Source organism: Leptopilina heterotoma, unplaced genomic scaffold, assembly GCF_015476425.1.
Source record: "Leptopilina heterotoma isolate Lh14 unplaced genomic scaffold, ASM1547642v1 Lhet_183, whole genome shotgun sequence".
In the NCBI taxonomy this organism is placed as follows: domain Eukaryota; kingdom Metazoa; phylum Arthropoda; class Insecta; order Hymenoptera; family Figitidae; genus Leptopilina; species Leptopilina heterotoma.
Window position 1 is genome coordinate 719,352 of NW_025110901.1, and position 27,688 is coordinate 747,039.

The 27,688-nt window shown below is 24.7% G+C and overlaps 2 protein-coding genes across 3 annotated transcripts in view; both read left to right on the plus strand.

Moving 5' to 3' along the window:
• The window catches only part of LOC122500305 (ubiquitin-like modifier-activating enzyme ATG7), a 32,081-nt gene extending 4,600 nt beyond the window's left edge, over positions 1 to 27,481 (plus strand). Inside the window, exon 10 of the mRNA XM_043609176.1 lies at positions 27,349 to 27,481. The gene's annotated coding sequence lies outside the window, so the exon portion shown is untranslated. The remainder of the gene's footprint in view (positions 1 to 27,348) is intronic.
• On the plus strand, positions 2,000 to 25,932 carry LOC122500306 (transcription cofactor vestigial-like protein 4). 2 transcript variants are annotated; one of them, XM_043609179.1, is made up of 5 exons: positions 2,000 to 2,203; positions 6,936 to 7,222; positions 21,428 to 21,586; positions 25,429 to 25,632; positions 25,815 to 25,932. In XM_043609179.1, the coding sequence occupies exons 2-5, from the start codon at positions 7,165 to 7,167 to the stop codon at positions 25,892 to 25,894; spliced, it is 501 nt and encodes a 166-aa protein (XP_043465114.1). In that variant the 5' UTR covers positions 2,000 to 2,203; positions 6,936 to 7,164; the 3' UTR covers positions 25,895 to 25,932. The 2 variants fall into 2 exon arrangements, with proteins under 2 accessions (XP_043465114.1, XP_043465112.1); XM_043609177.1 differs by lacking the exons at positions 2,000 to 2,203; positions 6,936 to 7,222 and adding an exon at positions 19,792 to 20,364.
• Positions 27,482 to 27,688: the final 207 nt, after the last annotated feature.

Consider the following 27,688-nt stretch of genomic DNA (forward strand, 5'->3'; position numbering starts at 1 on the left):
ACACTGACAAGCATCGTAACTGTTCGATTAGTATAAAATTTTACTAATCAAATCAATAAGACAAAGTTTATAAAATATTTTCTAGGTTAATGATCTCAAAGTATATAAATAGTAACAATAAAATTATACTCTAATTATTATTAATTATTTATATCTAGTAATTATAAAGATAAAATAATAATACCAATAATGCATTTTGTAACGCAAAATTTTAATAGTTTTCGAAAATATTTTAAAATCTTATCTCAAAAATTATCGAAAATAATATTTTTGTATAATTTCATTAATTTCTAGAGGAATTTTTATAATGGGCATTGTTTTATTTGAAACGTTATAATTATAGCAAATGATTATGTTAAGAAATGTTTTATAAACGCTTTTTTATCTAAAAAATTTATGAATTCTGACCTCAAAAACTTGTTCTATTTAAAATATTAATTTTAGAAATTTTATATTATTAAAAATGTTCGATGAGAGAAAAATATGAATAAAAATAAGTGTCATGCAATGGGGTGAAGATAATTAATATTAATTTAACTTGATTATAATATTAATTTACGATAATTATTATATAAATTTACTCTATTAATTTACCTTATATCAATTAAGAATTCGATTCATTATTCCAATTTTATTCATTACGAATTTACGATTTTTACTTTTTTTCTATTTTAATTAAATCGATTAATATTTCTTTAGGAAAATTAATTTATTAATTGTTAATTTAATATTAAAATTAATTTTCTATCTTAAAATTTATTTTTAAAATGTAATTTATAATTTTTATTTCTTATCATGATTTTAAATATTCATTGCTAATTAGTTTTAAAATTTAAATTGAAGTCTATTTTAATTACATCGATCATCATTTTTTTTTTTTAGAAAAATTTATTTTCTAAAACATTTTTTTCAATTTAATTCATTGATTTTTATTTCTTATTATTTTTTCAATTATTCATTGCTAATTTTTTAAAATTTTTTAATTAAGGTCTATTTTAGCTAAATCGATTATAATTTCTTTAGGAAAATTTATTTTCTATCTTAAACTTATTTTTTTCAATTTAATTAATTGATTTTTATTTCTTATTATATTTCTAATTATTAATTTCTTATTTAATTAATTTAATTTCTTTAGATTTTTTAATTATGGTCTATTTTAACTAAATCGATTATAATTTCTTTAGAAAAATTTATTTTCTAACTAAATCTTATTTTTTTCAATTTAATTCATTGATTTTTATTTCTTATTATATTTTAAATTATTCATTGCTAATTTCTTTAAATTTTTTAATTAAGGTCTATTTTAACTAAATCGATTATAATTTCTTTAGGAAAATTTATTTTCTATCATAATCTTTCAATTTGAGTTATAAATTAGAAAACTTATTCTTGAGTTAATTACTTGAGTAATTTTTTAATTTATTGGCAAAATTTTAATATTTCGTTAATTTTTGTTCGACCCTTATGATTTTTTGCACTTTTTGTTAGTATTAAATCTGGTTTTAATTTATTTTTTACTTTTATTTATAAATATAAGTTAATTTACAAATATTTTATTATTTGTATTTTTTTAATAAATATAAACAAATATGAGTAAATATATTTCCTTTTTGTTCGAAATTTTTTATATTATTTTGTAATAAGAGTCCAGCACTTTTTTACAAGGTGAATATATTTTTTGTATTTGTTTATATATTTAGTTTTGAATAAACTCCTCGGTTTATTTATCTATTTGAACAAATATGAATTTTTTCTTTTAATAACTATTATTAAATTTTAATAATCCATTTTTGAATTTTTATTTTTAGGAAAAATTTGAAAATTCCTGAATGATTCTTAGATAAACAATGATCTTTTAGAATCGTTTGGGGATTTTTTTAATGTTTTGTGTTTTTTTTTTAAATTTTTGACCATATTTATAATGGACTTGTGTGCGGCAATTGGCAATTTTGCCTGTAGAGAGCGTCGGGACAGCCAAATGCCAAACATTCCAGTGTAAAACGTACATGGCTAAAGTAGTGGGGAAACTTACTACCTCTTCGTGTCAAACAGGCCGTGCTCGTGCTCGTGTGTTCACCCGCATATCATTTAGATTTTCATCATTTTCAATGAAAATACGCGTTATCAACAGTCTCAATGTGCTGGTAAATATTGTGCTAAACAATTAGATAAACAATTGTGCAAGTGTCAATCACGAGAACACGTAAGTTGTCATTTGTTAAAAAAATATATATTATTTATTCCCAGTGGAATGCATGTCTTGCTCCTTTTTTTTCACGCTACGCCGCATTCCTCTATTGATTCGTACGGACAACCGACATAATAAAACCAGGATGCCTCCTTCGAATTTTGCCCCCTCGAATTGAGAAATTCTCCTTTATAAAATTTTTGACAATGAGAAACATTTTTTTGTTTTTAAACAATTTTTTTTTTAATTTTGTTTTTAATTAACAAACACACGCTTTGATGAAAATTGAAAACTGTCACGTGCGTGAAATTTTTTCTTTTTGCGAAAAGTTTTTGTATTCGTTTTTTTATTTAATGTTTGTTTAATTATCACGCCTTTTCTTAAATAATCAAATCAGGAAATGAATTTTATGAGGTCTTTTGTTTTCAATTTTAAATTATAGTCTGAATTTGGCGCGCGAATATTTCTTGAATGTTTATTCGCAGAAATTTTTATGGATTGTTTCTTTTTTTCTTGTTTGTGTCGATGAAGTTATTTAAAAATATTTTTCTTTTTTCTTGAAAAAAAGTTAGTTTCTTTTTTTTTTTATTTAGATATGTGTACAAAGAAAAAAGCGGAGAGGAATTTATTTTTTTGTGTTAATTATTTTTGTTTTTTTTATCGAAATGTTTATTTTTGCAATTTGCAAAGTATGTAAATGCCAAGTTAAATGTTATTTTCGAATTAGAATAGTTTGAGACAAGATATACAGATTTTTGCGAAGTATTCAGTGGTGGAGTAATTATTTTCAGTACCCGATCTTTTTGTTTCTTTTTAAATTTTTGGCAAAAATTCCTATTTTATTGATTCTTCCATTATTGGGAATATAATAACTGTAAAGTTGTCGATTTATAATTTGATTAATTTTATAATTTAAAAAGTTTTGTAATTTTTCAAAAATTCTTTATGAAAATACTAATATATTTTGTCACGAATGAGTAAAAACAAAAAATCAAAATTGATTTTCTCTGTAACTTTCTTTTAAAAATTTTCGTTTTCATTCATGACTGAGTCAACTTTCTTTGCATGCAAGGATACGCATCGAGTGATCAGAAAATTGTAATTGTATTTTAGATTTAGACTATTTTTCGAATTGATTAAAGTAGGAAAAAAATGGAATTCATTTCAAGATAAAAAGACAAAAAAGGAAATGAAAAGATATGGGTTTTAGTATCGTGAGATATAAAATTTTGTATATTTTTCTCCAAGGACAATGAAGAAAGTGGCAATGTAGGTTTTGAAGGATATTCACTAGTTAATTTTTTATTTCTTATTTTTTTTTTTTTAAAAGACCTCGTACATTATAATAAACGATATAAAAATTACTGAATCGATGAATTTCTACGATTTTTAAATATAGATAAGAAAAAATTTATTTGACTTATTTGGTATAATGAATACAATTAGATTGTATTATTATCATTATTGTTATTCAACAATTGAAATGTTTCTGATGATAAGGAAAAGTATTTTTCAAATATATTTTATTTTGTAGTTTTTCATTGCTTGTGTATGCGGGTTCATTTAATACTATAGGGGTGGATTCTATTTTTAGTCACTAAATAAGGGAATAGGATAGAACTTAGTTTTTTTCCCCCTATATAGAAGAAAAAAGATTGTCAAGGAAGTCATAGTTTACGCTCGCTAACGCAAGACACACATTTTTTACTTCATTTATTCTTATTTTTTGATTTAAAATTTTTTTTTAAATATTAATTAAACAAAATAATAGAATTTGAAAAAAAAATTCATAAAAATAATTAGAATAATTAGAAAAATTTTAATTTATTAAATTTTAAAATTATTTTTTAATAAATTAATTAATAATTAATAATAAAACGTTAAAGGAATTGTTTTAGTTTTTCCATTAGCTTGACTCGAAAAGAAAGTTTTTCATGCAAATAATTATAGTAAATTAAATAAAATAATGAAAATTAATTAAACACAAAAATTCCGTTTTTAGTTCAAAATTAAGTTTTGATAGAAAAATTTTAATATTCCGTATTTGTTTCTCTATATTTTTGGTGCAAAAGAATTAAAGACTGTCTTATGAAAGAGGAAGTTAATTTAAATGCCATAAATAAAAAAAAACTGACATAATTTTGGAACAAAGAAAACATTGCCCCATGTGCGTAGATTTTACTGAAATTATCTCTTGGAATTTCCAGGGGGTACTTTCTGTGGGATCTTTCTTTTTTTAAATACAACAATAATTTTCGTAAATAAAATTAATTTTATTTTTTATTTTATTTTCGTAAATAAATTCAATTTTATATTTCATTTTATTTTCATAAATAAAATAAATTTAAAAAAGAGTAATAATTTTCTCCTAAAAATTTAGGTCTCTCTCTAAATAATAAAATTCTTCAAAGTAATTTAAATATTTTCAAAAATTTTGATCAAATTCTTTATAATAATTCAATTGTTTTCTAAATTAATGGAATTCTTTGACAGAATTCAATTATTTACAAAATTATTGATAAAAAGTCAATTAAAATTCAATTTTTTTTTAATAATTCAATTAATTCTATAAATAATAAAATTCTTCTCAGGAATTCAATTATTTTTGAAAATTTTAATAATAATCGTTGCAAGAATTCAATTATTTTTATGAATATTAAAACTCATTGCAGGATTTCAATTATTTTTAATACAATTATTTTAAATGAATTCCGCGAAAAATGCAAAGACTATTCTTTCAAATTTTAATACAATTTTTTGAAAGAATTCAATTATTTACAAAAATTTTAATGAAATTGTTTATAATAATTGATTTGTTTTCAATGTAATTTTAATAAAATTTTTTGAAAGAAGTCAATTATTTTAAAAACTTTATTAAAGTTCGGTAATAAGAATTCAATTATTTTCATAAATAATAAAACTCATCGCAGGATTTAAATTATTTTTTAATATAATTATAAATTCTGCTAAAAACGCAATTATTCTTAAAAATTTGAATGAAATTCTTCGAAAAAATTCAATTATTTAAAAAAGTTTGATATAAATAATTTGTTTCTTAGAATGTAATAAATTATTTTCAAATCATCTTGTCGAATGAATTTAATTATCAAAAATTTTTATGCAATTCTTCGTAAAAAATTAATTATTTTTAAAAATGTTGATAAAGTTTTTCATAAGAATTCAAATTTAATAATTATTCAGTATATTATTTATTTTTGTATTTAAATAATTTCATTCTCGTAGAAATTTCTAATAAGAACTGATTTAGAATTGAATAAAATAAAATTAAATAGAGTTTTGAATAATTTTATTTATAAATTTTAACAAGAAAAATGATGAATATTGTTACTGTAACTTTATAAAATTTATTTTCATCATTTTAATTCAATTATTATTTTCTAGAATTTTAAATTATTTTTTATGAAAATAATTGAATTCCTGTGAAGTTTTTATTATTTATAAAAATAATTGAGTGTTTGCATAGGTACAATTTTATTAAACATTTTTTTTAAATAATTGAATTCTTTTTGGGAAATTTTATTAAAATACAAAGTAGATATTGCGAAAATCATTGAAATTAGAAAAATGCATTTTATTTTTGAAAATAATTAAAATTAGGAGAAGAATTTTTTTGAAATTTATGAAAATAATTAAATTTTGGAGAAGAATTTTGTTATTTATAAAGATAATTGTTTTACGAGAATTTTTTTAAAATTTTGAACATAGTTGAATTTTATTTTATTTTTTGGAAAATAATTGAATTTTTGCAATTATTTTGCAATTTCTCGAAAATTGAATTTTATTTAGTGTTGTCAACAAAAATTTAAATTAGAAAATTTTAAAAATAACTATTAAAAAATTTATCACTATCGTTGTCTATTATCAAAATTTATCAATAGACTCCACCGGAGTACAATTTAATAACAATACTTTTCAATACTGTTAAATATTGTTAAATATTGTCAAATACTATTATATATTGTTAAATATTGTAATAATATTGTTAGAATATTGCACTCCAGTGGAGTAAATTTTTAGTGCCCATTTTAAGTGAAATTTCATTCCAAAGGAATGAAGTGAAATCTTACTCTACTTTCGGAGTCAGATTCCAAAGATTTTTGGATTAAAAATTTCTAAATATATTAATATATATATGAGAAATAGAATGTGTTTTGTCTATTTTTGGAAGTACTGGAAAATTTCACTTTTTTTTTAGAAAGAAAAAATTTTTCTCCAAGTTCTCTTTTTTTATATTTTTCAAAAGAAAAGTCTGTGAAATATTTTGTCAAAAAAGTCTCTTTGTCAAATAGGAATTTTTTGTTTTTTGTTTTCAGAATAAAGATATAAAATTGAATGCAATTGGCTCGCGCGATAGGCTCGCGACTGATTATTATGATGAAATTGTGATGTTTGAGAGAGCGCGCGCGAATAAGTGGGAGTAAAAGACTTGAGAAAAGAGAGTAGGAGTAGGGCCCCGCGGTTTAAAAGCGGGGGAGGGAGAGGAGAGGGCACCCGGGGATGATGGAGGTGGGAGGGAAGGTGGCTCCTGGTAAGGGGTCCGCATTCCACAGACAATGTCACGTTTTTTAATCCTCGTTTTACTTTTATTTGCGCTGCTTGGGCCTCTCTTCCCGCAGCGGCCCAAACACAGTTTCAAGATCGACTATATATATATATATTTATTTATTTATTTTTATGTTTTTGTCTCACTGCTTTATAGTAATCTTCGATTATGTGTCTACTATAGAAACGAGAGGATAATAGAGGAGGATCGGACACGCATTGACACTCGTGCTGCGAGAGCCGAACATATAGACGAACAGCGTTGAGTGCCTGTTTATTTGTAAATAACACACGTGCTGCAACTGCACAAGTGTATCGAGCGCAATTCTCACTTCTGGAGTCGGAGTCGTCGTCGTTGTCGTATATACAGGAAAAAGAAAGCTTTTACCAGAGAGGAATTATTGTATTGGAGGATGTCGGCTGTTGAGAGTGCCTTGGAAGTCCTCTCCAGGGCTGCAACAATGGTGCAAGGTCAGTACATGTCATACATAAATTACAACACCGTTAATAATCTCTTTTTTATTATTATTATCTTCTTTGAAATTTTTTTTTCCACTTCTCACTTTCGAGAAACTATTCATTTCGTTGCAAAAAAAATCTCAAGTAATTTTCTCTCAAAATTCATTCCTCGAAAAAATATATTCTTAAATTTTTTATTCTCTAAATTTTATTCTTAAATTTTTTATTCTCTAAATTTTCCCTATAGAATTCGATTCATGAATTTATCAAATCACAATGAAAATGTTTCGTGTATAATTTATTCAGCCTTGAAGGAAAATTATTAGTTATTTCGCAGTGTGCTCCAGAATTCAAAACTTGATTTTTCGATTAAAAGGAAGAGAAAAATGCTCGATTCAAAAAAAAAAAAAAAAGATTCAATGGAATCTGATTTCAAATTTAAATTATTTATTTCGAACCCGCATTCCATTAGTCTTGAAGGCCCGATAGGAATTTCTTTTGTATCAACGAAATTTCTTTCTATAAGCATACAACACACCATATCGACTCATTCCTTTCTTTCCTTTTTAAAATAACATTTTCGCCTGACTATATCGTTCTGGAATCTTTTATTCTGTATTTGAATTGAATTTCGTTGTTTTTCAAGTGATGCGGAGAAAGAAAGAGTTACGCTGACGTGAAAGAGACGGAAATTAATGGGATCAAGGACTTTGGGGAAAAATGCTTCCGTAATGATATGATCTAACTTAGATAAAAAAAAAAAAAAAAAACAGTTCTTTAATCTTAAAGAAAGCCGGCTATAATAATTCATTCGATTGAATGATGAGAAGAACCGTAAATGAGAATCGTTAATTTAATAAATGAAAAAAGGTAATTTCAATTTAATGGGAAGTCTATTCTTTTTTTCTGATCGAGAGAAAAATGGTTTTCGGCGATATTTTTTCAATTTGAATATTTCTATTAGAGTGAAGAAAATCTCGAGAAGAATGAAATCCTTGTTTTTCTGTGTAACGAAAATTAGTTCAGGGTTCAGTGAGAATTTCGGCGTGAACATCCAATTTCACAGATTCTCGGATTTGATTTTTATGTGTAATAATATTCGAGAATTTTTTTTTTTTTTGTGAACGGCTTGAAAATTCTTTTCGAACCACAAACTCCTCCAACTTTCTGTTAACGCCCAAAGAGAGAAAGAGAGAGAGAGAATAACTCGCCGATAAAGGTATGCGCCCATTACATAAGCTATTCACTTAGTGTTTTGTAATTCCTCTTTGAAATTCGTCGACTCATGGAAAAGCGAAACGCTCCTGAACATTCCAAAAGTACCTGGCCAAGGTCCTCTTCATTGGCACTTTACTTGACTTAGATTCCATTCGAGAGAAACGAATAGGAATTTCACTCTTCTCTTCTTTTGAAAGAAAAGAAATTTCATTTTTCACATATGAAATGAATGAGTATTTAGAATTGTTTGCGGAATTTATAAATAATCACAAGTTGCGAAGTTTACTTTAACTGATAAGTTATTGCTGGAAATATTTGAGATATTTTTTTTTTCTCTCTTTTTCGAGTTGTAATAGTTTGGATTTTTTTGCGATATTCCGACAATATGGGACTTCACGTCCGATTAGATAACGTCGGAGAGAATTTGAGTTAGATTATTTGAGAATTCATATTTCATGTGTGTGCTTAAATATTAGGGTTTTGAAGAAAATTATTATTGGATAGTTTTGAATTGATTTCAATTTTTCAATTGAATATTTTAATTTTTATTAACATTATTAATTAAAAGATTAAAATTTTTAATTGAAATAAATTTAATTACAAATTTTCTTCTATGAGGAAGCAAAATTAAAATTTTTCTACTCTTTAAACGAAATCATTGTCTTTTAATATAAATCGTATATATTATTTTCACGTCATCTCAGTTATTGTGCAATATGAATCATTTAAAATTATTTACACAATCTTATAATTCAATATCAATTTTTTAGTATTCATTGTTAGTCATAAATATTATTGTTATTATTTTTGAATTCTACAAAGTTATTTCGAGAATTCCATTATTATTGTTGTTTTGCAGAAAAAACAGTTTATTTACTGACGTTAATTTGTGTCATCCGGAAAGTTATTTCCAAGTTCATAAATATTAAATAATAGGAATCTAAATATTGTTTTTAATTATAAAATACAAAAAATAACTTAATAAAAAAATAAAAACATAAAAGTAATTAAAATAAGGAAAATATGGATAATATGAAAAAGAAATGTATTAATATCGGAATAATTTAATTTTAATTTTTGCAAGGATCGCAAGGATCACAAGGATTAAATACGCATATATTAAATACGCATAAGGATTTAATACGCATATATTTTGCCGAGAAAAAAACTTCATCCCCATTTTTATTTGGAACGTAAATATATATTTTTTTTTGTGTGTGTGAAAAGAAAATAATACAATATAATCTTATAAATCGGTGGATTACAGTTTCGTTTGTTGTCCTTTGTGGAGAGAGAAAGGAGAAGATATAAATAAAGATCAGAATACACTAGAGGAATTTCGAAAACGCACCGCGTCTCATTATCGCGCGCGAGAAATATTTTGCATTCCTATTCCAAAACGACTATTTTCAGCTTATACATATCGTTTATTCGTGTGCATTTGTATTTTGTGATGGACATTGAACGAATGAAAAAAAAAATTAGATTCATTCCATAAGTTTTCTTTTCTTTTATGCTTTAAAAAAATGATTAAATGTCGATTGACCCGCGATTGATAAAAATTTATTGATCATTTTACATATTCCGGAAGAATTTATTTTTTCCCCCTCCAAAAAAAAAATGTAGATTTAAATTATATATACTTTGTGTGCACTTTTCTTGCGGAGAGAGATCAATTTTATTATTTTATCATTATTCTGCAGATTATCAATTTTTAATCTCAATATTTTGTATACATACCAAATTTTATTACAACTTTATCAGGAATATTTCGAAAGAACGAGGAATTCTTTAAATTCCAAAACAATTGTTATTTTATGTTTTTTTAATTTTACACGGAATTTATAATAATAAAATATGTGGACGATTTGTGGATTGAGAAATGTAACAATAATATATACGATTTATATAAATTTGAAAAAAAATATTTTTCTTTTTCTTTGGTTATGGAAATTGAATCAAAAGTTCGGAAAGTTTTCCGTAGGATCGATATTGTCTGTTCAGTGGAATTTTGTATATGAAGGGAAATTTGAATTTTGAAATCAAATTTGAGTTTCAATTTTTATTTCCGATTATAGTTTTTTTTGCTTTATTTTTTCATTTGTCACAATTTCTATTTAAGGGAATTTTGAAATATTCCGTTTTATACTGATTCGAATTTTCACTAAAAGAGAATTTTCATTTTCATTAATTTCCATTTAAGGGAATTTTGAAATATTTAATTTTATACTTAAAAGGAATTTTCACTAAAAGAAAATTTTTATTTTCATGCTTTTCATTTAAGCGAATTGGAAAATATTTTTATTTTTATTGTAAAATAAATTTTCACTAAAAGAAAATTTTTATTTTCGTGATTTTCATTTAAGGGAATTTTGAAATATTTAATTTTATACTTGAAAGAATTTTCCCTAAAAAGAATTTTAATTTTCACTAATGTTTCCATTTAAGGGAATTTTCAAATATTTAATTTTATACTTAAAAATAATTATCACTAAAAAGGAATTTTTATTTTCGTGATTTTCATTTAAGGGAATTTTGAAATGTTTATTTTTATATTAAAAGGCATTTTCATACGAAAAGGAATTTTAATTTTCATTAATTTCCATTTAAGGGAATTTTAAAATATTTATTTTCATACGAAAAGGAATTTTCATTTTCATTCATTTCCATTTAAGGGAATTTTCAAATATTTATTTCCATACTTGAAAGAATTTTCACTAAAAAAGAATTTTCATTTTCACTAATATTTCCATTCGAGGGAATTTTGAAATATCTAATATTATAATTTATACTAAAGAGAATTTTTTTTACTTTCGTTAATTTTCATTTGAGGGAATTCTTATTTATACGAGAATTATTCTGCGGTAATAAATAATTTATTACCAGAATGAGACTCTAAATGGAATGATTCCATTTATGAAATGGTTAAAAATTAAATTCGGTCGAATAGAAATATTTCTCTTTATGAAAATTTGGTTCAATATAAAATGTAAATTCCACTTTTATTGAGAAATTGGGTTAGATTGAAACATTTTTGTCTATAAAAAATTTTCGTGTATAAAAACAGTGAATTTAAGGCGTGGAATATTTCTGCCAATTTTTACTAATTTCGAAGTAATTTTTTTACTTATTAGGTAAAATTATTTTGATTTTAATTAAAATTTAGTTTGGAATTCGGGGAATTAGTATAAATCTGAAATTTGCAATTTTTTGCGGTATTTATATTTTTTCCTTTTGTCTTCTATTCAACAGATCAATAGTTTCGAACGTAATTCTCTATTTTAATTATTTTTGTTCTTTCTGAGAAATATTAGAAATTGTATCTATAACGTATGTTTCTTTATTATTTGTACATAAAATTTATATTCCACTTTTATGATCGTTTATTTACTCTACGGGATTATCTTTATTATTTCTGTATACATAGTAAAATAATTTTTTTTCGTTCTTTCTTTTTTAGGTCAAGAACAATATTTCCGAAATGTGAGGAATTTCATTTATAGATATCTCTCTTTTATAGAGTCTTCTCGAGAATATGAGAAAGGATACATAATCCTTATCAGCATGTTTATGATGTGACGCGTCTTTTTCCTTTGCTCTCTGACGTCAAATGACATATGTTTTTCTACATTATGTAAATTAGTGTGTTACACAAAAACCCTTCACTGTCAGACAAAGTTTATATATTATGCGAAAGAATGGAGCAAAAAAAAAAAAAAAAGAATTATAAAAGGAGGGATAAAGTATCTTGGCAATGTTGTTGAAATAACTACGATTGTTATTATCGTTTAGTGTGGTGGACATTTAACTAGGATCTTCCTTGAGTCATTTTGATCGTCTAGCTTAGACACGTATCAAATAAATAGAACATTACAATGGCATCTTTTACTCGACATCATTTGTGATTGTGCTTTGTTCGTATGGTTTGTTAAAGTGATGGCATGTCGAGGGTCGAACCTGTTCTGAATACCGTGAACAGTTCGACCTCGAATCAACTCGTGGCGCTGCTTCTGCTATCGTATATAGATATATTTAAGTATCTATGTGAGATTACAAAAGAAAAATATGTAGTTGTAATATTTCTTGCACTGCATTTTTTTTTGTTTTGTTTCAATGTAGTTTTGAAGATAAAAGGCATTCTTTTGAGTTTTGCCGCCGGGGAGATAATTTTTCTCGATCGGTAATAACGTTCGTTGATAATGTTGGTAACGTCTTTGTAAATTTTCTTTTTGGAAAAATTGTTTTTCCCTTTTTCTCAAAAATAGGATTTTTCAGGAATTTTTCTTATTGATTTACATTTTTGGATTTTGGACTTTTTCATTTTTTTGAGGGTAGAATTTTATCTTATCGTTGTATACCGGCGAGTGATGATGCAGTTTATCCTCAATATAGTTTCTGTAGGTAAATCAGAATTTGAAAAATATATTTGTATTTTTTTATTATTTTGTTTTTGAATTTTTCGTTCACTAGTTTCTAAAAATAGTCGTTTTTTGTCTTTTAATGGAATTGTAAATTATTTATCTTAGTTTGAATTTTTTTCATTCTCACTTTGAAACTATTAAAATATTTTCAAAGATTTTAATTTTGTATTAAGTTGTTTAATCACTTTTATTACAAATACAATTTATTTATTGCTATTTTTTTTAAGGAAAAAGTTATTAAACTGATTTTTGGTACTTTGATAGTAAAACCAAAATTGTCTGGAATTTTTTCTTCAGGGTTGCCACAGATCCCACAGATCAAGGAAATGTCAGGGAATTTTATCAAAAGTTATGGAAAAATATCAAATTTCTAAAATAACAACAATTTTGACTTTTGGTGTTGGGAAATATTTTTGAAAAACTCAAAAACCTTTAAAAAAAAGTCTTCACAACAATATACCTTAATTTTTTCTTATTTCTGTAAATAATTAAATTAATTGAATTCATTTTAAATAAATAAATTCTACAGTAACTTTCTTAAACTTATTAATTTTAATTAACTTAAAAAATACTTTTGTTAAAAACAGCAACAATTTTCAGAAATAATTGAATTCTAGGTTTCAACAAAAATGTTGGAAAATTTCACTTTTTGTGAAGAGAATAAAAATTAAATATTCATTGAAGTATTAAATTATTTTATTTTTTAAAAAAATTTAGAATTTGTCAAAAAATTAAGTTTATGAGAAATTGTAATTCAATTTTTTGAAGATACTCGAATATTAAAAAAATTTAAATAAGTTATTACAGAATTATTGAATTAATTGAAATTTTTTGAAATCGAATTGAAAACGTATTTAAATTTACAAAAGAATTAAATTAGAAATTAAAAAAAATTTAATTCTTACGGGAATTTTTATTTAACAATTGGTAAATAATAGAATTTTACAAAAAGTTGAAATTAATTACTTAATTTCAAGAAAATTTAAATATAAAATTTTGTTTAAAAATTGTAATTCAGAAAAATTTTATTTAAATTTCTGAAAAATTATTAATTTTGAAATATTTTAGTTCTATTTTTTAAAGGTGTTTGAATTTTTATATAGACAAATAAATATAATTCTTTTAAATAATCGCAAAAATCACCACAAGAATTTAATTATTATACAATTTTAATTAGGAAATTCGTCGAAGGAATTAAAATATTTTCAATACAATTCTTATTAAATTTCTCGAAGGAATTCAATTACTTTTCAAAAATTGTAATAACACTGTTCGATAAAATTTAAATTATTTTCACGAATATAAACTTTTTCACAAGAATTAAATTTTGAAAATCATAAATAATAAAATTGTTGGCAAGATTTAAATTATTTTTAATACAATTTTATAAAAATTTCTCGATAAATGCAATAATTCTTAAAAATTTGAATGAAAAATTCAATTACTTTTTTAATCTTTGCTGAAATTCAATTATTTTCAATACAATTGTAATTAAATTCTTTGAAAGAATCCAATTATTTTCAAAAATTTTAATATAAAATTCAATTATTTTTTTTGCAGGAATTTAATTATTAAAAAAATATTTAAAAATTTCGTTGCAAGAATTCAATAATTATTTCCATAAGTTAAAAAAATTCTTCGCAGGATTTCAATTATTTTTAATAGAATTTGAAATTAATTCCTTGAAAAATAAAATTATTCTTAAAAATTTTTATGAAAATTCTTCGAAAGAATTCAATTATTCTTAAAAATTTTGATAAAATTCTTCATAAGAATTCAATTTTTAGAAGTAATTAATTATTGATTTTTGTATTTAAATAATTGAATTCGCGTAGAACATTGTAATAAAAATTGATTTAAAATATGAATTTCAATTAAAATTTTAGATAATAATTGAATATTAGAATATTTTTGCTGAAAGTTTTCTTATTTCCAAACTAATTTTGAAATAAAAATTTTAGAAAAAATTAGAAAAATTGACTCCGGAAATAGTAAAAGTTACTAACGCAGAAATGCGCAAATATTCCAGTTCAGTTTTTATTTTGCAAATAGTAAAAGTTTATGGATATTTTTCTCCGGATTCATTTCATTATTTTTTTTTATTTTTTTTTCATCCCACAGTGAATATTATTTAGTCCTTTAATATTTTTATTTATTACTTAATTTAACTTAATTATTTTAAATAGAAAAACAATTTTCTATTTTCAAATGACCTCTGTTGTTTTTTTTCTGTTTTTAGTTTCCTGAAGTTTGAAACAAAACTTTCTGAATAATTAACTCTGCAAACGTTGCCTGAAAATTTCATCGAATTTCCTCTATGCATATAATATATATATTTATATATAATTGCAAACAGTTTATCGTGCGGATGAGAGAGAGAAGAAATTTTTGCTTAGCTTCTGTGGAAAAAAGTCAATTATCTAAAATGGAATCAATTCTAAGCACAACTCAATTGTCTTGTTATTACAATTATTTCTCAATGTCTTCTTAGTAAGAAACAATCAATTGCAATGATTCTCAGTAGATTTATTTGTATCATTCCAACTTGACTGGAAATCGATTCTTGCGCCTAAGTCGCTAGTAATTGCTTCTCGATGATCGTGATCATGATGATGATGATTGAGTTAAGAGGAGGAAAAAAAAGAGAGAAGGAAAAAAAAATGTAATGAAATCTCATAATATGGTCTGTACAATTTCCACTTTGACTTATAATTTAATTGAAGGATCACTTCCTTCTGATAAAGTCAAATACTTGTTTTTTCATTCGATTAAAACACGATACATTTTTTTTTCTCCTCCAGTCAATAGTCGTATATTTTATCCAATTTAAATTGATCTTCTGCGGTGTAACTTCAGGAAGAGTTATACTTATTGTTTCTTTTATTTTCGTAAATTGATTTCTTTTAGGTTTGTAATTATTATTCTAGGCTTAGAGTTTTTCTTTAATTTCCTCTAATTTTTTTTTTTTTTTTTTTGTTTCTTTTATAAAAAAAGGAATAAAGTCTAAGTATTTTATTATGACCCCATGTCTTCATTATGATGGAATTGTTAGAAAAAAAAACAGTCGACTATTGATTATTATCAATTTGTTCTTTTCGTATCAAAATAAAATTTCAAGGAAGAAATTAATTCAAATAGGGAGTTAAAGAAGCAAAAACCAGTAGCCGGAAACGCTTTTGAATATCGAACCGTGTTATTTAATCTCGAGGCCAACGACACCTTATACGTATATGTATATATATTCACTTCTCCATTCCCTTATACATACTTATAATAATCTTCACTTTTACTCGACACACGAAGCAGAAAATTGTGCCTGTGCAATATTTGACATTCCGCACATTCCAGATCGGAAAAAAAAATTCCCTGACTATGTATTTATTATCTGTTTGTACAAAAATCGTATATCTTTGAAATATTTTTTAAATTACGACACACGTCTATAAATTTCAGTATAAAAGAAAAAATAAATCGAAAATATACTTATTTGAGTCATCACATTTTTTAAATTCACAAAGGTTTCTTATTCATTCTTAAATATAGAAATTTTATTAAGATGTTATCGGAATAATCAGGTAAAAGTTGGTTACTAATAATATTTATCTGTTATTGATATAATATGGAAAATGATGTAATTGTATTTAAGGAAGCGGGGAAAATTTATTAATAGAATTAAAAACAATGGGAATTGACAGAAAAAAAAAATCTTTTATTATAAGAGGCGCGCAGAATACATTTTAAAGGATGATTGTTAAGAGCAGAAAGTGTCTCAATTTTTTCCCGGTAGCTATCGCGATTATTTACCTATTGATGATGATTCTCAGTACGTACGGGCATGCAGAAATTGATTTGGCGAAAACTTCCTTGTATTAGAACTTAGAGAATAACATATTCAAAGGAACAATAATTTTCCTAGATTCGTGCAATTGTGAGAAAAAAAATTGTTAATTATATTCTTTTCGTAAATTATTTTTTATATTTTGGTGGTGATATTTGATAGTGAAACATTTTTGTTTCGAAATACAGGTTTCGGATACTTTTTGGAATTTTTACGACTGTTTTCTAAACCGATGACTTTTTTCGACTTATTTTCAAAAAATGGGATTCTACCATTTTAATATTAATATATTAATAATATATTATAAATATTCTAACGAAATATTTTTTTTTTTGAAGGAAATGCAACTTTTTTCGATTTTTTTTTAGTGTGAAAAATAGCTGTAGTCGAATTTTTAAAGAATATTTTAAATTTTTATTTTTAATTAATTTTCATACGATAATTAAACTTTTGAATAATAATAATTAAAATGATTTTAAAGAATGGAAATATTGTAATTGAAAATAATTAAATTTTTCAGAACTATTTCTTACAAATTTTTGGAAATCGAATTTTTAAGCATTTAAATTGCAAATTTTGAAAATAACTGCATTTTGAAAAATTTCAATAATAAATCTTCAAACAAAAGTCTGAAAATAAAAATTCACTTCAAAAAATTTGATTTTTTCGAATTATTATTAAAATTTTTAAGAAATCGTGTATTTTTATGTTTTTTTATTAAAATTTTTCTTATTTTTATTGAAAGTAATTGATATTTTATTTTAAGTGTTTTAATAGCATGTTTGAGACTCAAATTTCGTAGAATTTTAATTGTAAATTTAGAAATTGATTCATTTTAAGTATTTTATTAAAATTTTCAGAAAATAATATTTTTTAGAATTTTAATTGTAAATTTTGAATTGATTAATTTTCAGCATTTTGATAAAATTTTTAAAAATCAAATTTTTTATAATTTTAATAGCAAATTTTGTAAGTAATTATATTCTGAAAAATTTCACAGAGAATTTTTCAAATGAAAATTAAAAAATGTAAATTATTATTGAAATTTAGCTCCAAAAAATTGTATTAAAAATTAAAGTATTTTTAAAAAAGTAATTCTTTCGAAAATTTTAATATTAATTTTTTTATAATACAAATTTTTCAGTATTTTCAATTTAAAATTTCAGAAAATTCGTATTAGAAAAAAAACAATTACATTAAAATTCTTTATGAAAATCAGAAAATCTTATTTTTTTAGAGAATTATTATTAAAATTTTGAAAAATTCATGTATTTTCATATTTGTAACGAAAATTCATCGTATTTTTATTAAAAATAATTAATTTATTTCCAGTATTTTTAATAAAATTTTTGAAAATCAAATTTTGTAGAATTTTAATTGCAAATTTTGAAAATAATTGAATTCTCAGAAATTTTAATGAAAAATTTTCAAATAAAAACTAATAAAAATTACTTTCCAAAAATGATATTAAAATATTTATTAAAAATGTAATTCTTTGGATTTTTTTAATTTAATTTTTTAAAATTTAATTATTTTCAATATTTTTAATTACCAAATTTCGGAAAATTCAAATACGTATCTTCTACGAAAAATAATTATACGTAAATTCACGTTTTTTGAATATTTAATTTTTTAGAATTATTTAAATTTTGGTGAAATTATCTTATTTTTATGTTTTTAATTAAAATTCTTCAAAAGCTATATTACTTTTTTTTAAAATTGTTTTCTAATAATTCTTATTGAAAATTCAATTATTTAAAAAAAATGTCTACTAAATTTCAATTATTGGGAAAATTGGCAAATATAAATAAATATTTGAAAAAAAACTTAATAGTTTTTTCAAATATTTATTTATATTTGCAAATTTTTCCAATAATTGAAAAAAAGGATTTAAATAAATTTTTAAAGAACTAATGTCAATTTTTTATTTTTTTACTACAATTTTTTGAAAATCATTTAATTTGGTTAAATATTTTCAATATTTCACCTTAGTAAAATAATCACGAAGATTTACAGTGACAATTATTATTGAAAATTGAATTTTGGTATTTCAATGAGAATGTAATAATCGATTCCAAGAAATTTTGGAAAATTATTAATTGATTTAGAGAAATAGTTGAGATAAGAATTCTAGAAAATAAATAAACTTTGAAATGTTTGCAATTGTAATTTTTAAAGAGAATTAAATTTCAAGTTTTAAATTGTAAATTCAGAATTTTGTTATTTCGGTAGAAAAATAAATGACAAGTGTTTAAAGTTTAAATATTTATTTAACAAAATTATTGAAGTTTTGAATAATTGACTTTAGAACTCAGTTCAGAGAAATAAAAAATAAAATTTTTCTGACAAATGAATTTTTTTTCGTATTTTTTTAAAAAAATACGAAAGTATTTAAAGTGGATTCAAGGCCTGGAAATATTTATTTCGATTTAAAATATTAGAGATATTGGAGATATTTTAGACATTTTGATCTATTTTGGTTTATACTTGTGTATGAAAAAGGATGTTTTTAATTAACTCGTATTTTTATGCATAGAAATTGAAACTAATCACTTTGGAGAATATTTCAAAGACTAAAATTCGATTTGGAAACAAAGTAACTAATTAATTATACAGTAAGTTCTTGATCTTGAAAAAATTGGACATCTCCTTTGCTTCATCCCACTAATTTTCTCTTTTAAATACGATTGAAAAGACTCGCCTGACTCTATCCCTTTTGCATCTATAAAAACAGAAGAAAACAAAAATAAAAAGGCAAATAAAAAAAAAAAATTGCATCTTCTCAAGCCGGGTGGGATAGAGAGAGGGATTGATGCATTCATCTACCTCCCGGTTTCTGTGTGTCTGTGAGAGTTGTTCCAATCGAAGGGGTTTTTTTTCTCTATGTGTACGTGGCACACACGTGTCTTCAATCAGTTCACACACTCTTGGAGAAATGTACATATGTATTTTTTTGTATATACATACACGAGAGATAATTCCACGAGGTACCTGAGTAGGCCGAGCTGGAATCAGGTATACAGTGAAGTACATATGTATAAAATGATCGACTCAGTGGTGGGGTTACGATGAGACGTTGGATGAATGAATGGACTTAAGACAGTCGTAAGAAGGCATTCACGAAACCACTGCTTTTCAAAATCCCTCTCTTTTCAACATTTCATTGTTGTTTCTTTTTTTCCCGAAATAAAAATCAGTTCGCGGTTTACCACCCTGGTAAATTTTCATTCATTCTCTTTGTGCTCCAAAAAAAAAGGGAAAATTGTCCTGTGAAATCTGAATTTTTCGTTTCGAATTTCCTCAGCAAAAAAAAAAAAATAATTGGATTCTTGAAAAATCTGGAAATTAATTTCCATTTTTCGTATTTGAAAAGAAAGAAGAGTTTTCGGAGTTGCTTGAAAGACTTTAAATACTTTTGGTGAATATTTGGATTTATCGGCAAGTTCCATTCGTATTTGTGCAATTCGGATTCGGAAGAATTTTGAGAATTGAGAAATAAAAGGATTTGGGAGAGGCAAAAGGGTGAGAGTCGATGGACTAGGAATTTCATTCTTTTATCATTCGTCTTTTCATGTGTCGTCGAGAGACGAAAGAGATGGAAATCTCGAGCAGACGAAGATGCCTCTGGCAGCCGTGGCTTAATTTCGAGACTCTTCGACCCTCCTATAAGTCGCGAGGTATGTAATTGCACCGCCACGATTTTGGAAAAATCCCTCTTTCGAAAATTAGGAACTTATATATTCCCTTTCGAAAAAAATAAGAAACTTGAAATTTTTATTTCTCGAATTTAGTAGACTAAACATTTTTTTGGAAAAAAAATTGTGGAAAAAAAATGGGGAAAAATTCAAAGTAAACCTGGTAATAATTTAGAAAATATCTTTTTTTTCATGTTCGTTTATATAATCATTTTGTAAAATGAGCGTAAACTCCAGCGAAACATCCGTTTAAATTAGGGGTGAAGAATATTTTCAACGGTTATACCCTGAAATCTCTTTAAGAAAAAGAAAAAGAAAAGAAGGAGAAAAAAAAAGTATTGTATATACGGAGAGAGTTAAAAAGTTAATTGAGATTCACATGGGATCCTTCATCTTCCTTTGGTCCATTCATCTTGGGAAGTCTCACTCTCTCATCCTCCTCTAAACCTGTTTTCCTTCTTTGACCATCCTCTCACGGCTATTAGGCACTTCCTGTCCCGTCCTGAGAACGGCGGGAACTGGACGTGTTTTCTACCCCCGGTTAGAATCTTCAGATCGATAGATTGGATTCCAATTTTAGCCCCGATCATGAAAATAATTCATCCATCTTCCAAGGGAAATACCACGAATACCAAGTTGTTTGGCTTCTGAATTTCTTGCTGAATGCTTGAATATTGTTGTGGAGAGGAAAAAAAATTAATGACTAGGATTTGATATTCTGTGGGACTGTGGCACACTGCAGTCACTTTTTTTTTATTATTAATAATTTTTTCAACGGAATTGAATATTTTAATTATTATTATTAATAATCTTTTGAACGGAATTGAATATTTTAATTACTATTAATAATCTTTTGAACGGAATTGAATATTTTAATTATTATTTATAATCTTTTGAACGGAATTGAATATTTTAATTAATGAAGCGGTCAAAGTGTCAACGGAAGCGGACTCTTTCTTTTTTTTCTGCTTTCCGGTTTTTGATCTGACTATTCAGGTGTTGATAAATTAAGGTAAACTCATATTTCATGCTTACTTTATTACAGAGGAAAGACCGAAGACAACAAGCTTACACCGGAAGCCAAGTAGTGCCTGGAGGAAGGAACGTAGACGAGACCCAATTCAATGTGAGGCCCTTGATATGTCCGCTGCCAGGGTGCATCACAGTAGGCCCAGTGTCATCGTACCCACGGCCCCCCAACCAGGTAAATTTCGAGGGAAAATACCAAAAATCGACAATTTTTTTTCCCCACCGGTTTTCTTTACTTGAACTCATTTTTATATCATTTGGAATTTATTGTAAATTTTGTATGGGAACAATATTTTCTAAAATATATAATTCGATCATATTTACACTGGAGCGAATTTTATATTGAATTTTATAACCACAGGCTTAGCACTCAACTATTAACTATGAATTTTTAAAAATAGTAATGAAAGTTTTTGCAAGAATTCAATTATTTTCACAAATGATTAAATTTGTTCGCAGGAATTTCATTATTTTTAATACAATTTTAATAAAACTTATCGATAGTAATTAATTATTATTTAAAAACAATCTTATAAAATTTTCCAAAAAAAATCAATTAAAAATCAATAAATTTTTTATTACAATTTTCAAAAATAATTCAATTCTTTTGAAAAATTTTTCAAAAGAATTGAATTATTTTTGAAAATTGTAATAAAAAATTCTTCTAAAGAATTCAATTATTTTCAAAAATTTTAATATAATTCTTCGCTGGAATTCAATTATTTTCAAATATAATACAAATTTTCATAGGAATTTAATAATTCAAGAAAAAAAAAAGAAAATTAGTTTCAAGAATTCAATTATTTTCATAAATAATAAAATTCTTGGCAGAATTTCAAATACTTTCAATATAAATTTATAATAATTGCTTGAAAAATGCAATTATTCTGAAAAATTTTATGAAAATTCTTCGAAAGAATTTAATTATTTTCAAAAATATTAATGCTGGAAATAATATTCGTTTTCGCAAGTAATACAAATTTGCACAGAAATTCAATATTATTAAAAAAAAAATTTTTAGAAAAATCGCTTTAAGAATTCAATTATTTTGCTAAATAATAAAAATCTGGACAGAATTTCAGTTATTTTTAATACAATTTTAAATTAATTCCTTTAAAAAAGCAATTATTCTTAAAAATTTTATGAAAATTCTTGGAAAGAATTCAATTATTTAAAAAAATTTTGATAAAATTCTTCGCTGGAATTCAATTATTCAAAAAAAAAAAATTCGTTTCAAGAATCCAATTATTTTTATAAATAATAAAATTTTTAGCAGAATTTCAATTGCTTTCAATACAAATTTGTAATAATTGCTTGAAAAATGCAATTATTCTGAAAAATTTTATGAAAATTCTTCGAAAGAATTTAATTATTTTCAAAAATATTAATAAAATTCTTTGCTCGAATTCGTTTTCACAAATAATACAAATTTTCACAGAAATTCAATATTATTCATAAAAAAAAAAAATTTAGAAAAATCGCTTCAAGAATTCAATTATTTTGCTAAATAATAAAAATCTTGTCAGAATTTCAATGTTTTCAATACAATTTTAAATTAATTCCTCGAAAAATGCAATTATTCTTAAAAATTTAAGAAAATTTTTCGAAAGAATTCAATTATTTAAAAACTTTTTGATAAAATTCATTATAAGAATTCAATTTTAGAAGTAATATATTAAATATGGGACATTCCACGTCAACACGGACAGAGCTCTAAACAAAAATTGCTTTGATGGATTTAAACGTTCTAGGGCTTAAAAGATTTCTACGTTCATGTACTTTAAGATGCCGATGGGCGTTTTTTGCAAAATTCCATTTCCGATGCCAATAGAACTGTCAAAAGTCAAAAGGTCCAAAAATCTCAAAATACTTTTATGAATTAAAAGGAAAAAACGAGGTAAATTATTCTGTAACTCATTCTTTATCAGTTTTTAGGGTTCCCGAATATAAATCTAAAGTTTTTTTTTTTAAATCCAAAATGGCGAATTCAATATGGCGGACAAAATTCAAATTTGATCAGATTCGATTAAAACTTGTTACTCGGGGGTTTTTAGGGTCGCTGATTACGAATCTGAAGTCACTTTTTAAAAATTCAAAATGTCGGATCCAATATGGCGGAAAAAATTTTCAAATTTGATCCGATTCCCTTAAAACGTGTTACTCGGGGGCTTTTGGGGTCGCAGATTATGAATATGAAGTTACTTTGTGTTTGAGACTTCAAATTCATAATCAGATACGCTAAAAACCACCGAGTAACACTTTTTAATTAAATCTGATCAAATTAAAAAATTTGATCCGCCATTTTGAATTTCTACAAAGTAACTTCATATTCATAATCTGCGACCCCAAAAGCCCCCGAGTAACACGTTTTAAGGGAATCGGATCAAATTTGAAAATTTTTTCCGCCATATTGGATCCGCCATTTTGAATTTTTAAAAAGTGACTTCAGATTCGTAATCAGCGACCCTAAAAACCCCCGAGTAACAAGTTTTAATCGAATCTGATCAAATTTGAATTTTGTCCGCCATATTGAATTCGCCATTTTGGATTTTTAAAAAAAAACTTTAGATTTATATTCGGGAACCCTAAAAACTGATAAAGAATGAGTTACAGAATAATTTACCTCGTTTTTTGCTTTTAATTCATAAAAGTATTTTGAGATTTTTGGATCTTTTGACTTTTGACAGTTCTATTGGCATCGGAAATGGAATTTTGCAAAAAACGCCCATCGACATCTTAAAGTACATGAACGTAGAAATCTTTTAAGCCCTAGAACGTTTAAATCCATCAAAGCAATTTTTGTTTAGAGCTCTGTCCGTGTTGACGTGGAATGTCCCATATATATTATATTATGAGTTATAAATTATAAATAATTGTATTTCAAAGAATTTTATTTTTTTACTTTTAAAAATTATTTTTTAATATTTTGAATTTTAATAATAATGAAATTTTAATAATTAAAGAATGGAATTTTGATAATATTGGTGAATTAAATTTTTAAAAAATTTAGAATTTAAATTATTACTAAAATAAGATCGAGTGCGAAGCCTGTAATTAATTTTATGACCGAATTTTTAATTAATTGGAAATTAAATTTTTTTTTACCGAATTGCACTTAGGAATATCAGTTAATTTTTTTAAGGAATTAGATTTAATGGATTAAAGAATTGATTTTTGGTTGGTTTTTTGAACTGATTTTGGATTGGTTTTTTTTTGGACCAAAGTTAAGAAATTTATAGATTATTTATTTAATTAGTTGATTTAATATAATTAACGAATTTAATTTAATTGGATTTTTCTTTGAATGGAATTTATATTATTTCAAGTCTTTAATTGACAGAATTTTTAGTAGCTCTGAATTTTCTTTTCATAGCACTTTTATTTAACACAATCTTTACCTAAAAGAATCTTTTATCAGCAGTTTTATTAAAGACAATTTTTAAATTCGCACTGGAATTTTTCCTGTGAATATTTGTTTTCTACAATGGAAATTTTATGATTTGAAAAATCTGCCGAAAGCAAAATGATTGGATAAATGGCAATTTAAGAAAAAATCTTCTAAGAAGTAATTAAATTTCTTTTAAAATTTCTATTTGTAATTTTGTTTTTTTCTAAATAAAAATTCTGCTAAAGGCAAATTCGATCAAATAAAAAAACAGGTGAAAAATTCAATTGAATGTAAATTCGGTTAATAAATTCGATTGAATAAAAATTCGTTTGGAAAATTCGACTGAATAAAAATATGAACAAAAAATTCGAAATAAAACTTTTACAGTAATGAATTTATCGAAATGGAAAATAAAATAAATTATTAATTAGGTATAAAAAATATGAGTGTAAATAACAGGCTTTAGGGGCAAGTTGTTCACAAGTCTTGAATTTATATCAAAGATAAACGAATGACATGCTAGAAAATCAATGTAAACATTCTCAACAAACTAAACTCTCCCGATGTCAATTAATCACACTTATCTTGAAGTTAAGTTTTATTATACATGACCCTTTTTTGCATACTAGGCACAACGATGGAGGACACGGCTGTTACGCCCACGGCAAGCGTAACACCATCTGCTGCTACCAGAGGCCAGAGAACTGGAATCAGAAATGCTGGAATTGTGAGTGATCCAGCGATAGATGAGCACTTTAAACGTTCTCTGGGTCTGAAAGAATATGCCGCTGTTTTTAATGCAACCTCTAATGATAAGGAAGCCGGTCTCAGTGGTAAATTATATTTTTAAATCTAAAAAAATTTCACCTGCTAAAATTTTTCATATCTCCAATTGAATGTTGTCCTTCAATTTTTTTTGTTCTGGGTGTCGAAATTAAATTCAAATTAGATCTCTTCTTTTTTTTCTTTCTTGGAGAATTTAATTTGAGTAATTTTTTTTCTTTTTCTTTTACAGTTGACGATCATTTTGCCAAAGCCCTCGGCGAAACCTGGACAAGGTTGCAGAAAACAGGTCGAAATAAGGATTCGTCTTAACCTTGAATTTGAAATTTGTTGAATTATTATACCAACGAGAAAAGAGGATTTTTGTCACGTTTGTTTATTGAAAATAGTTGTAATACTATTAACGGTAAAGCTATACGGAATGGCTGTTGGACTACATTATATTAATTATAAGTTATTATATTCAGGGATGAAAATTTATTTGAGGAAGAAGAAGGATAATTTTCAGATATAGAGAAAATGTTTATCTTTGTATATTATTTTTTGTTTGGTTTGACAAACCAAGAAAAAAAGTGCTTCCGGCGGAGAAAATTCTAAACTTTATCGGCGATTTAGTTTTGCAATAGAGGGAATGATACCTTAATTATCTGATGAATTATCTACTTCCATTGTAGAATAGTGATGCTGTGAGGCACACTAAGGCTGTTTGATTCAAGCTCAAGAGCTTTTGAATCTCGAAAAAAAATAATGAATATTGTAAATAGACGCTTTTCGTCAAATGCCGTAGTCCAAGTACGGAAATTTTAGGCAGTTATTTATTACTCCTTTTTGTTTAAGTGAAAAATTGCAAATTTACAGAATGGAAAATTTGTAAATTTGCAATTTTAGATTATAAAAATATTATATATATATATACATGTTGTAATTATTTACGTGAAGAGTCTATGTTATTAATTATTGTTAGGATATGTTGTAATTTACTTGATCGTGTGAATAAGTCTACGTATTGTAATACGGATTATTATTATTATATATATACAAATGATTCCTACCAATTTTGTGACATGTTGTAATATTCACAAAAGAAAAATCAAGACTGGAATAACAACTAATATTTGATGAATGAATTTCCATGAAAATCATTAAAGAATCAACTATAAAATTCATGTTTTCTTTTCTTTTTATGATCCTGAATACTTTTTTTCCTTGCGTTCAATTGTCTGTTGATTGATAAGAGGAGTAGTACTGATTTCAAATGGTGCTAGGATATTTATTTCGAACCCAGCACACACAGAAGTCAGTACCTCTACCTTCTTAATTTCGCCTCTCGATGGCTGAAATAAAGTTTATTTTTGTATTTACTATTTAAAATCTTAAAAATTAAAACGTTAATCGAGTTCAAATTGAAACAAAAATTCTGACAAAAATATTTTTTACATAGAATTTCTAGTATACAAATTTTTATTTTAAAAATTATTAATCAAGAAACTGAGAAAAATTTTTAAAGATGAAAATTTGTATCGAAGAATATTTTTGCTTCGAATATTGTTGATAATTGAATTATGAATTGAAAAAACGTTGTGAACTTAGCGTAAATTATAAAATACAATATTTTCTATATAAATTTATATTTATAATTTATTTTGTTTTTTAAGTTTATGCAATTATTATTTTACGATTATTTATTAATTTTTGTATTTATTTTCTAGATTTATATTTATTTTTTGTAATTTATATTGTTACTGAATTTCTATGTGAATTTGCAGATTTTGAGAAGAGGGTGAAAGAAAAGACTTCTAAGTTTGATCGTCCTTCGATAATAAATTATTTTATTACCTGATGCCTTCCTTTCGCCAGCGTCTTGGGCAATCGACGATATCAGTTTTCATGAGACCAGACTCATTTCTTTTTTAAATACAAAAGTGGTCGGCTGCTGGCAGCCGCACATTTAATATTCCATTTTTGTTGCTCCATTACTGATGATGATATTGATGATGATGATGACGAAAAAAGCCCTGAATTAGATGAATTTTTATTGTTGCTCCATTACTGATGATGATGATGAAGATGATGAAAAAAGCACCAAATTAGATGATTTTTTTGTCG

Coding starts and splice junctions, on each gene's coding strand:
- LOC122500306 (XM_043609177.1), top strand. CDS start 20,259: ATGTGTCGTCGAGAGACGAAAGAGATGGAAATCTCGAGCAGACGAAGA. Junction 20,365..21,427: donor ACCCTCCTATAAGTCGCGAG/GTATGTAATTGC, acceptor ACTTTATTACAG/AGGAAAGACCGAAGACAACA. Junction 21,587..25,428: donor ACCCACGGCCCCCCAACCAG/GTAAATTTCGAG, acceptor TTTGCATACTAG/GCACAACGATGGAGGACACG.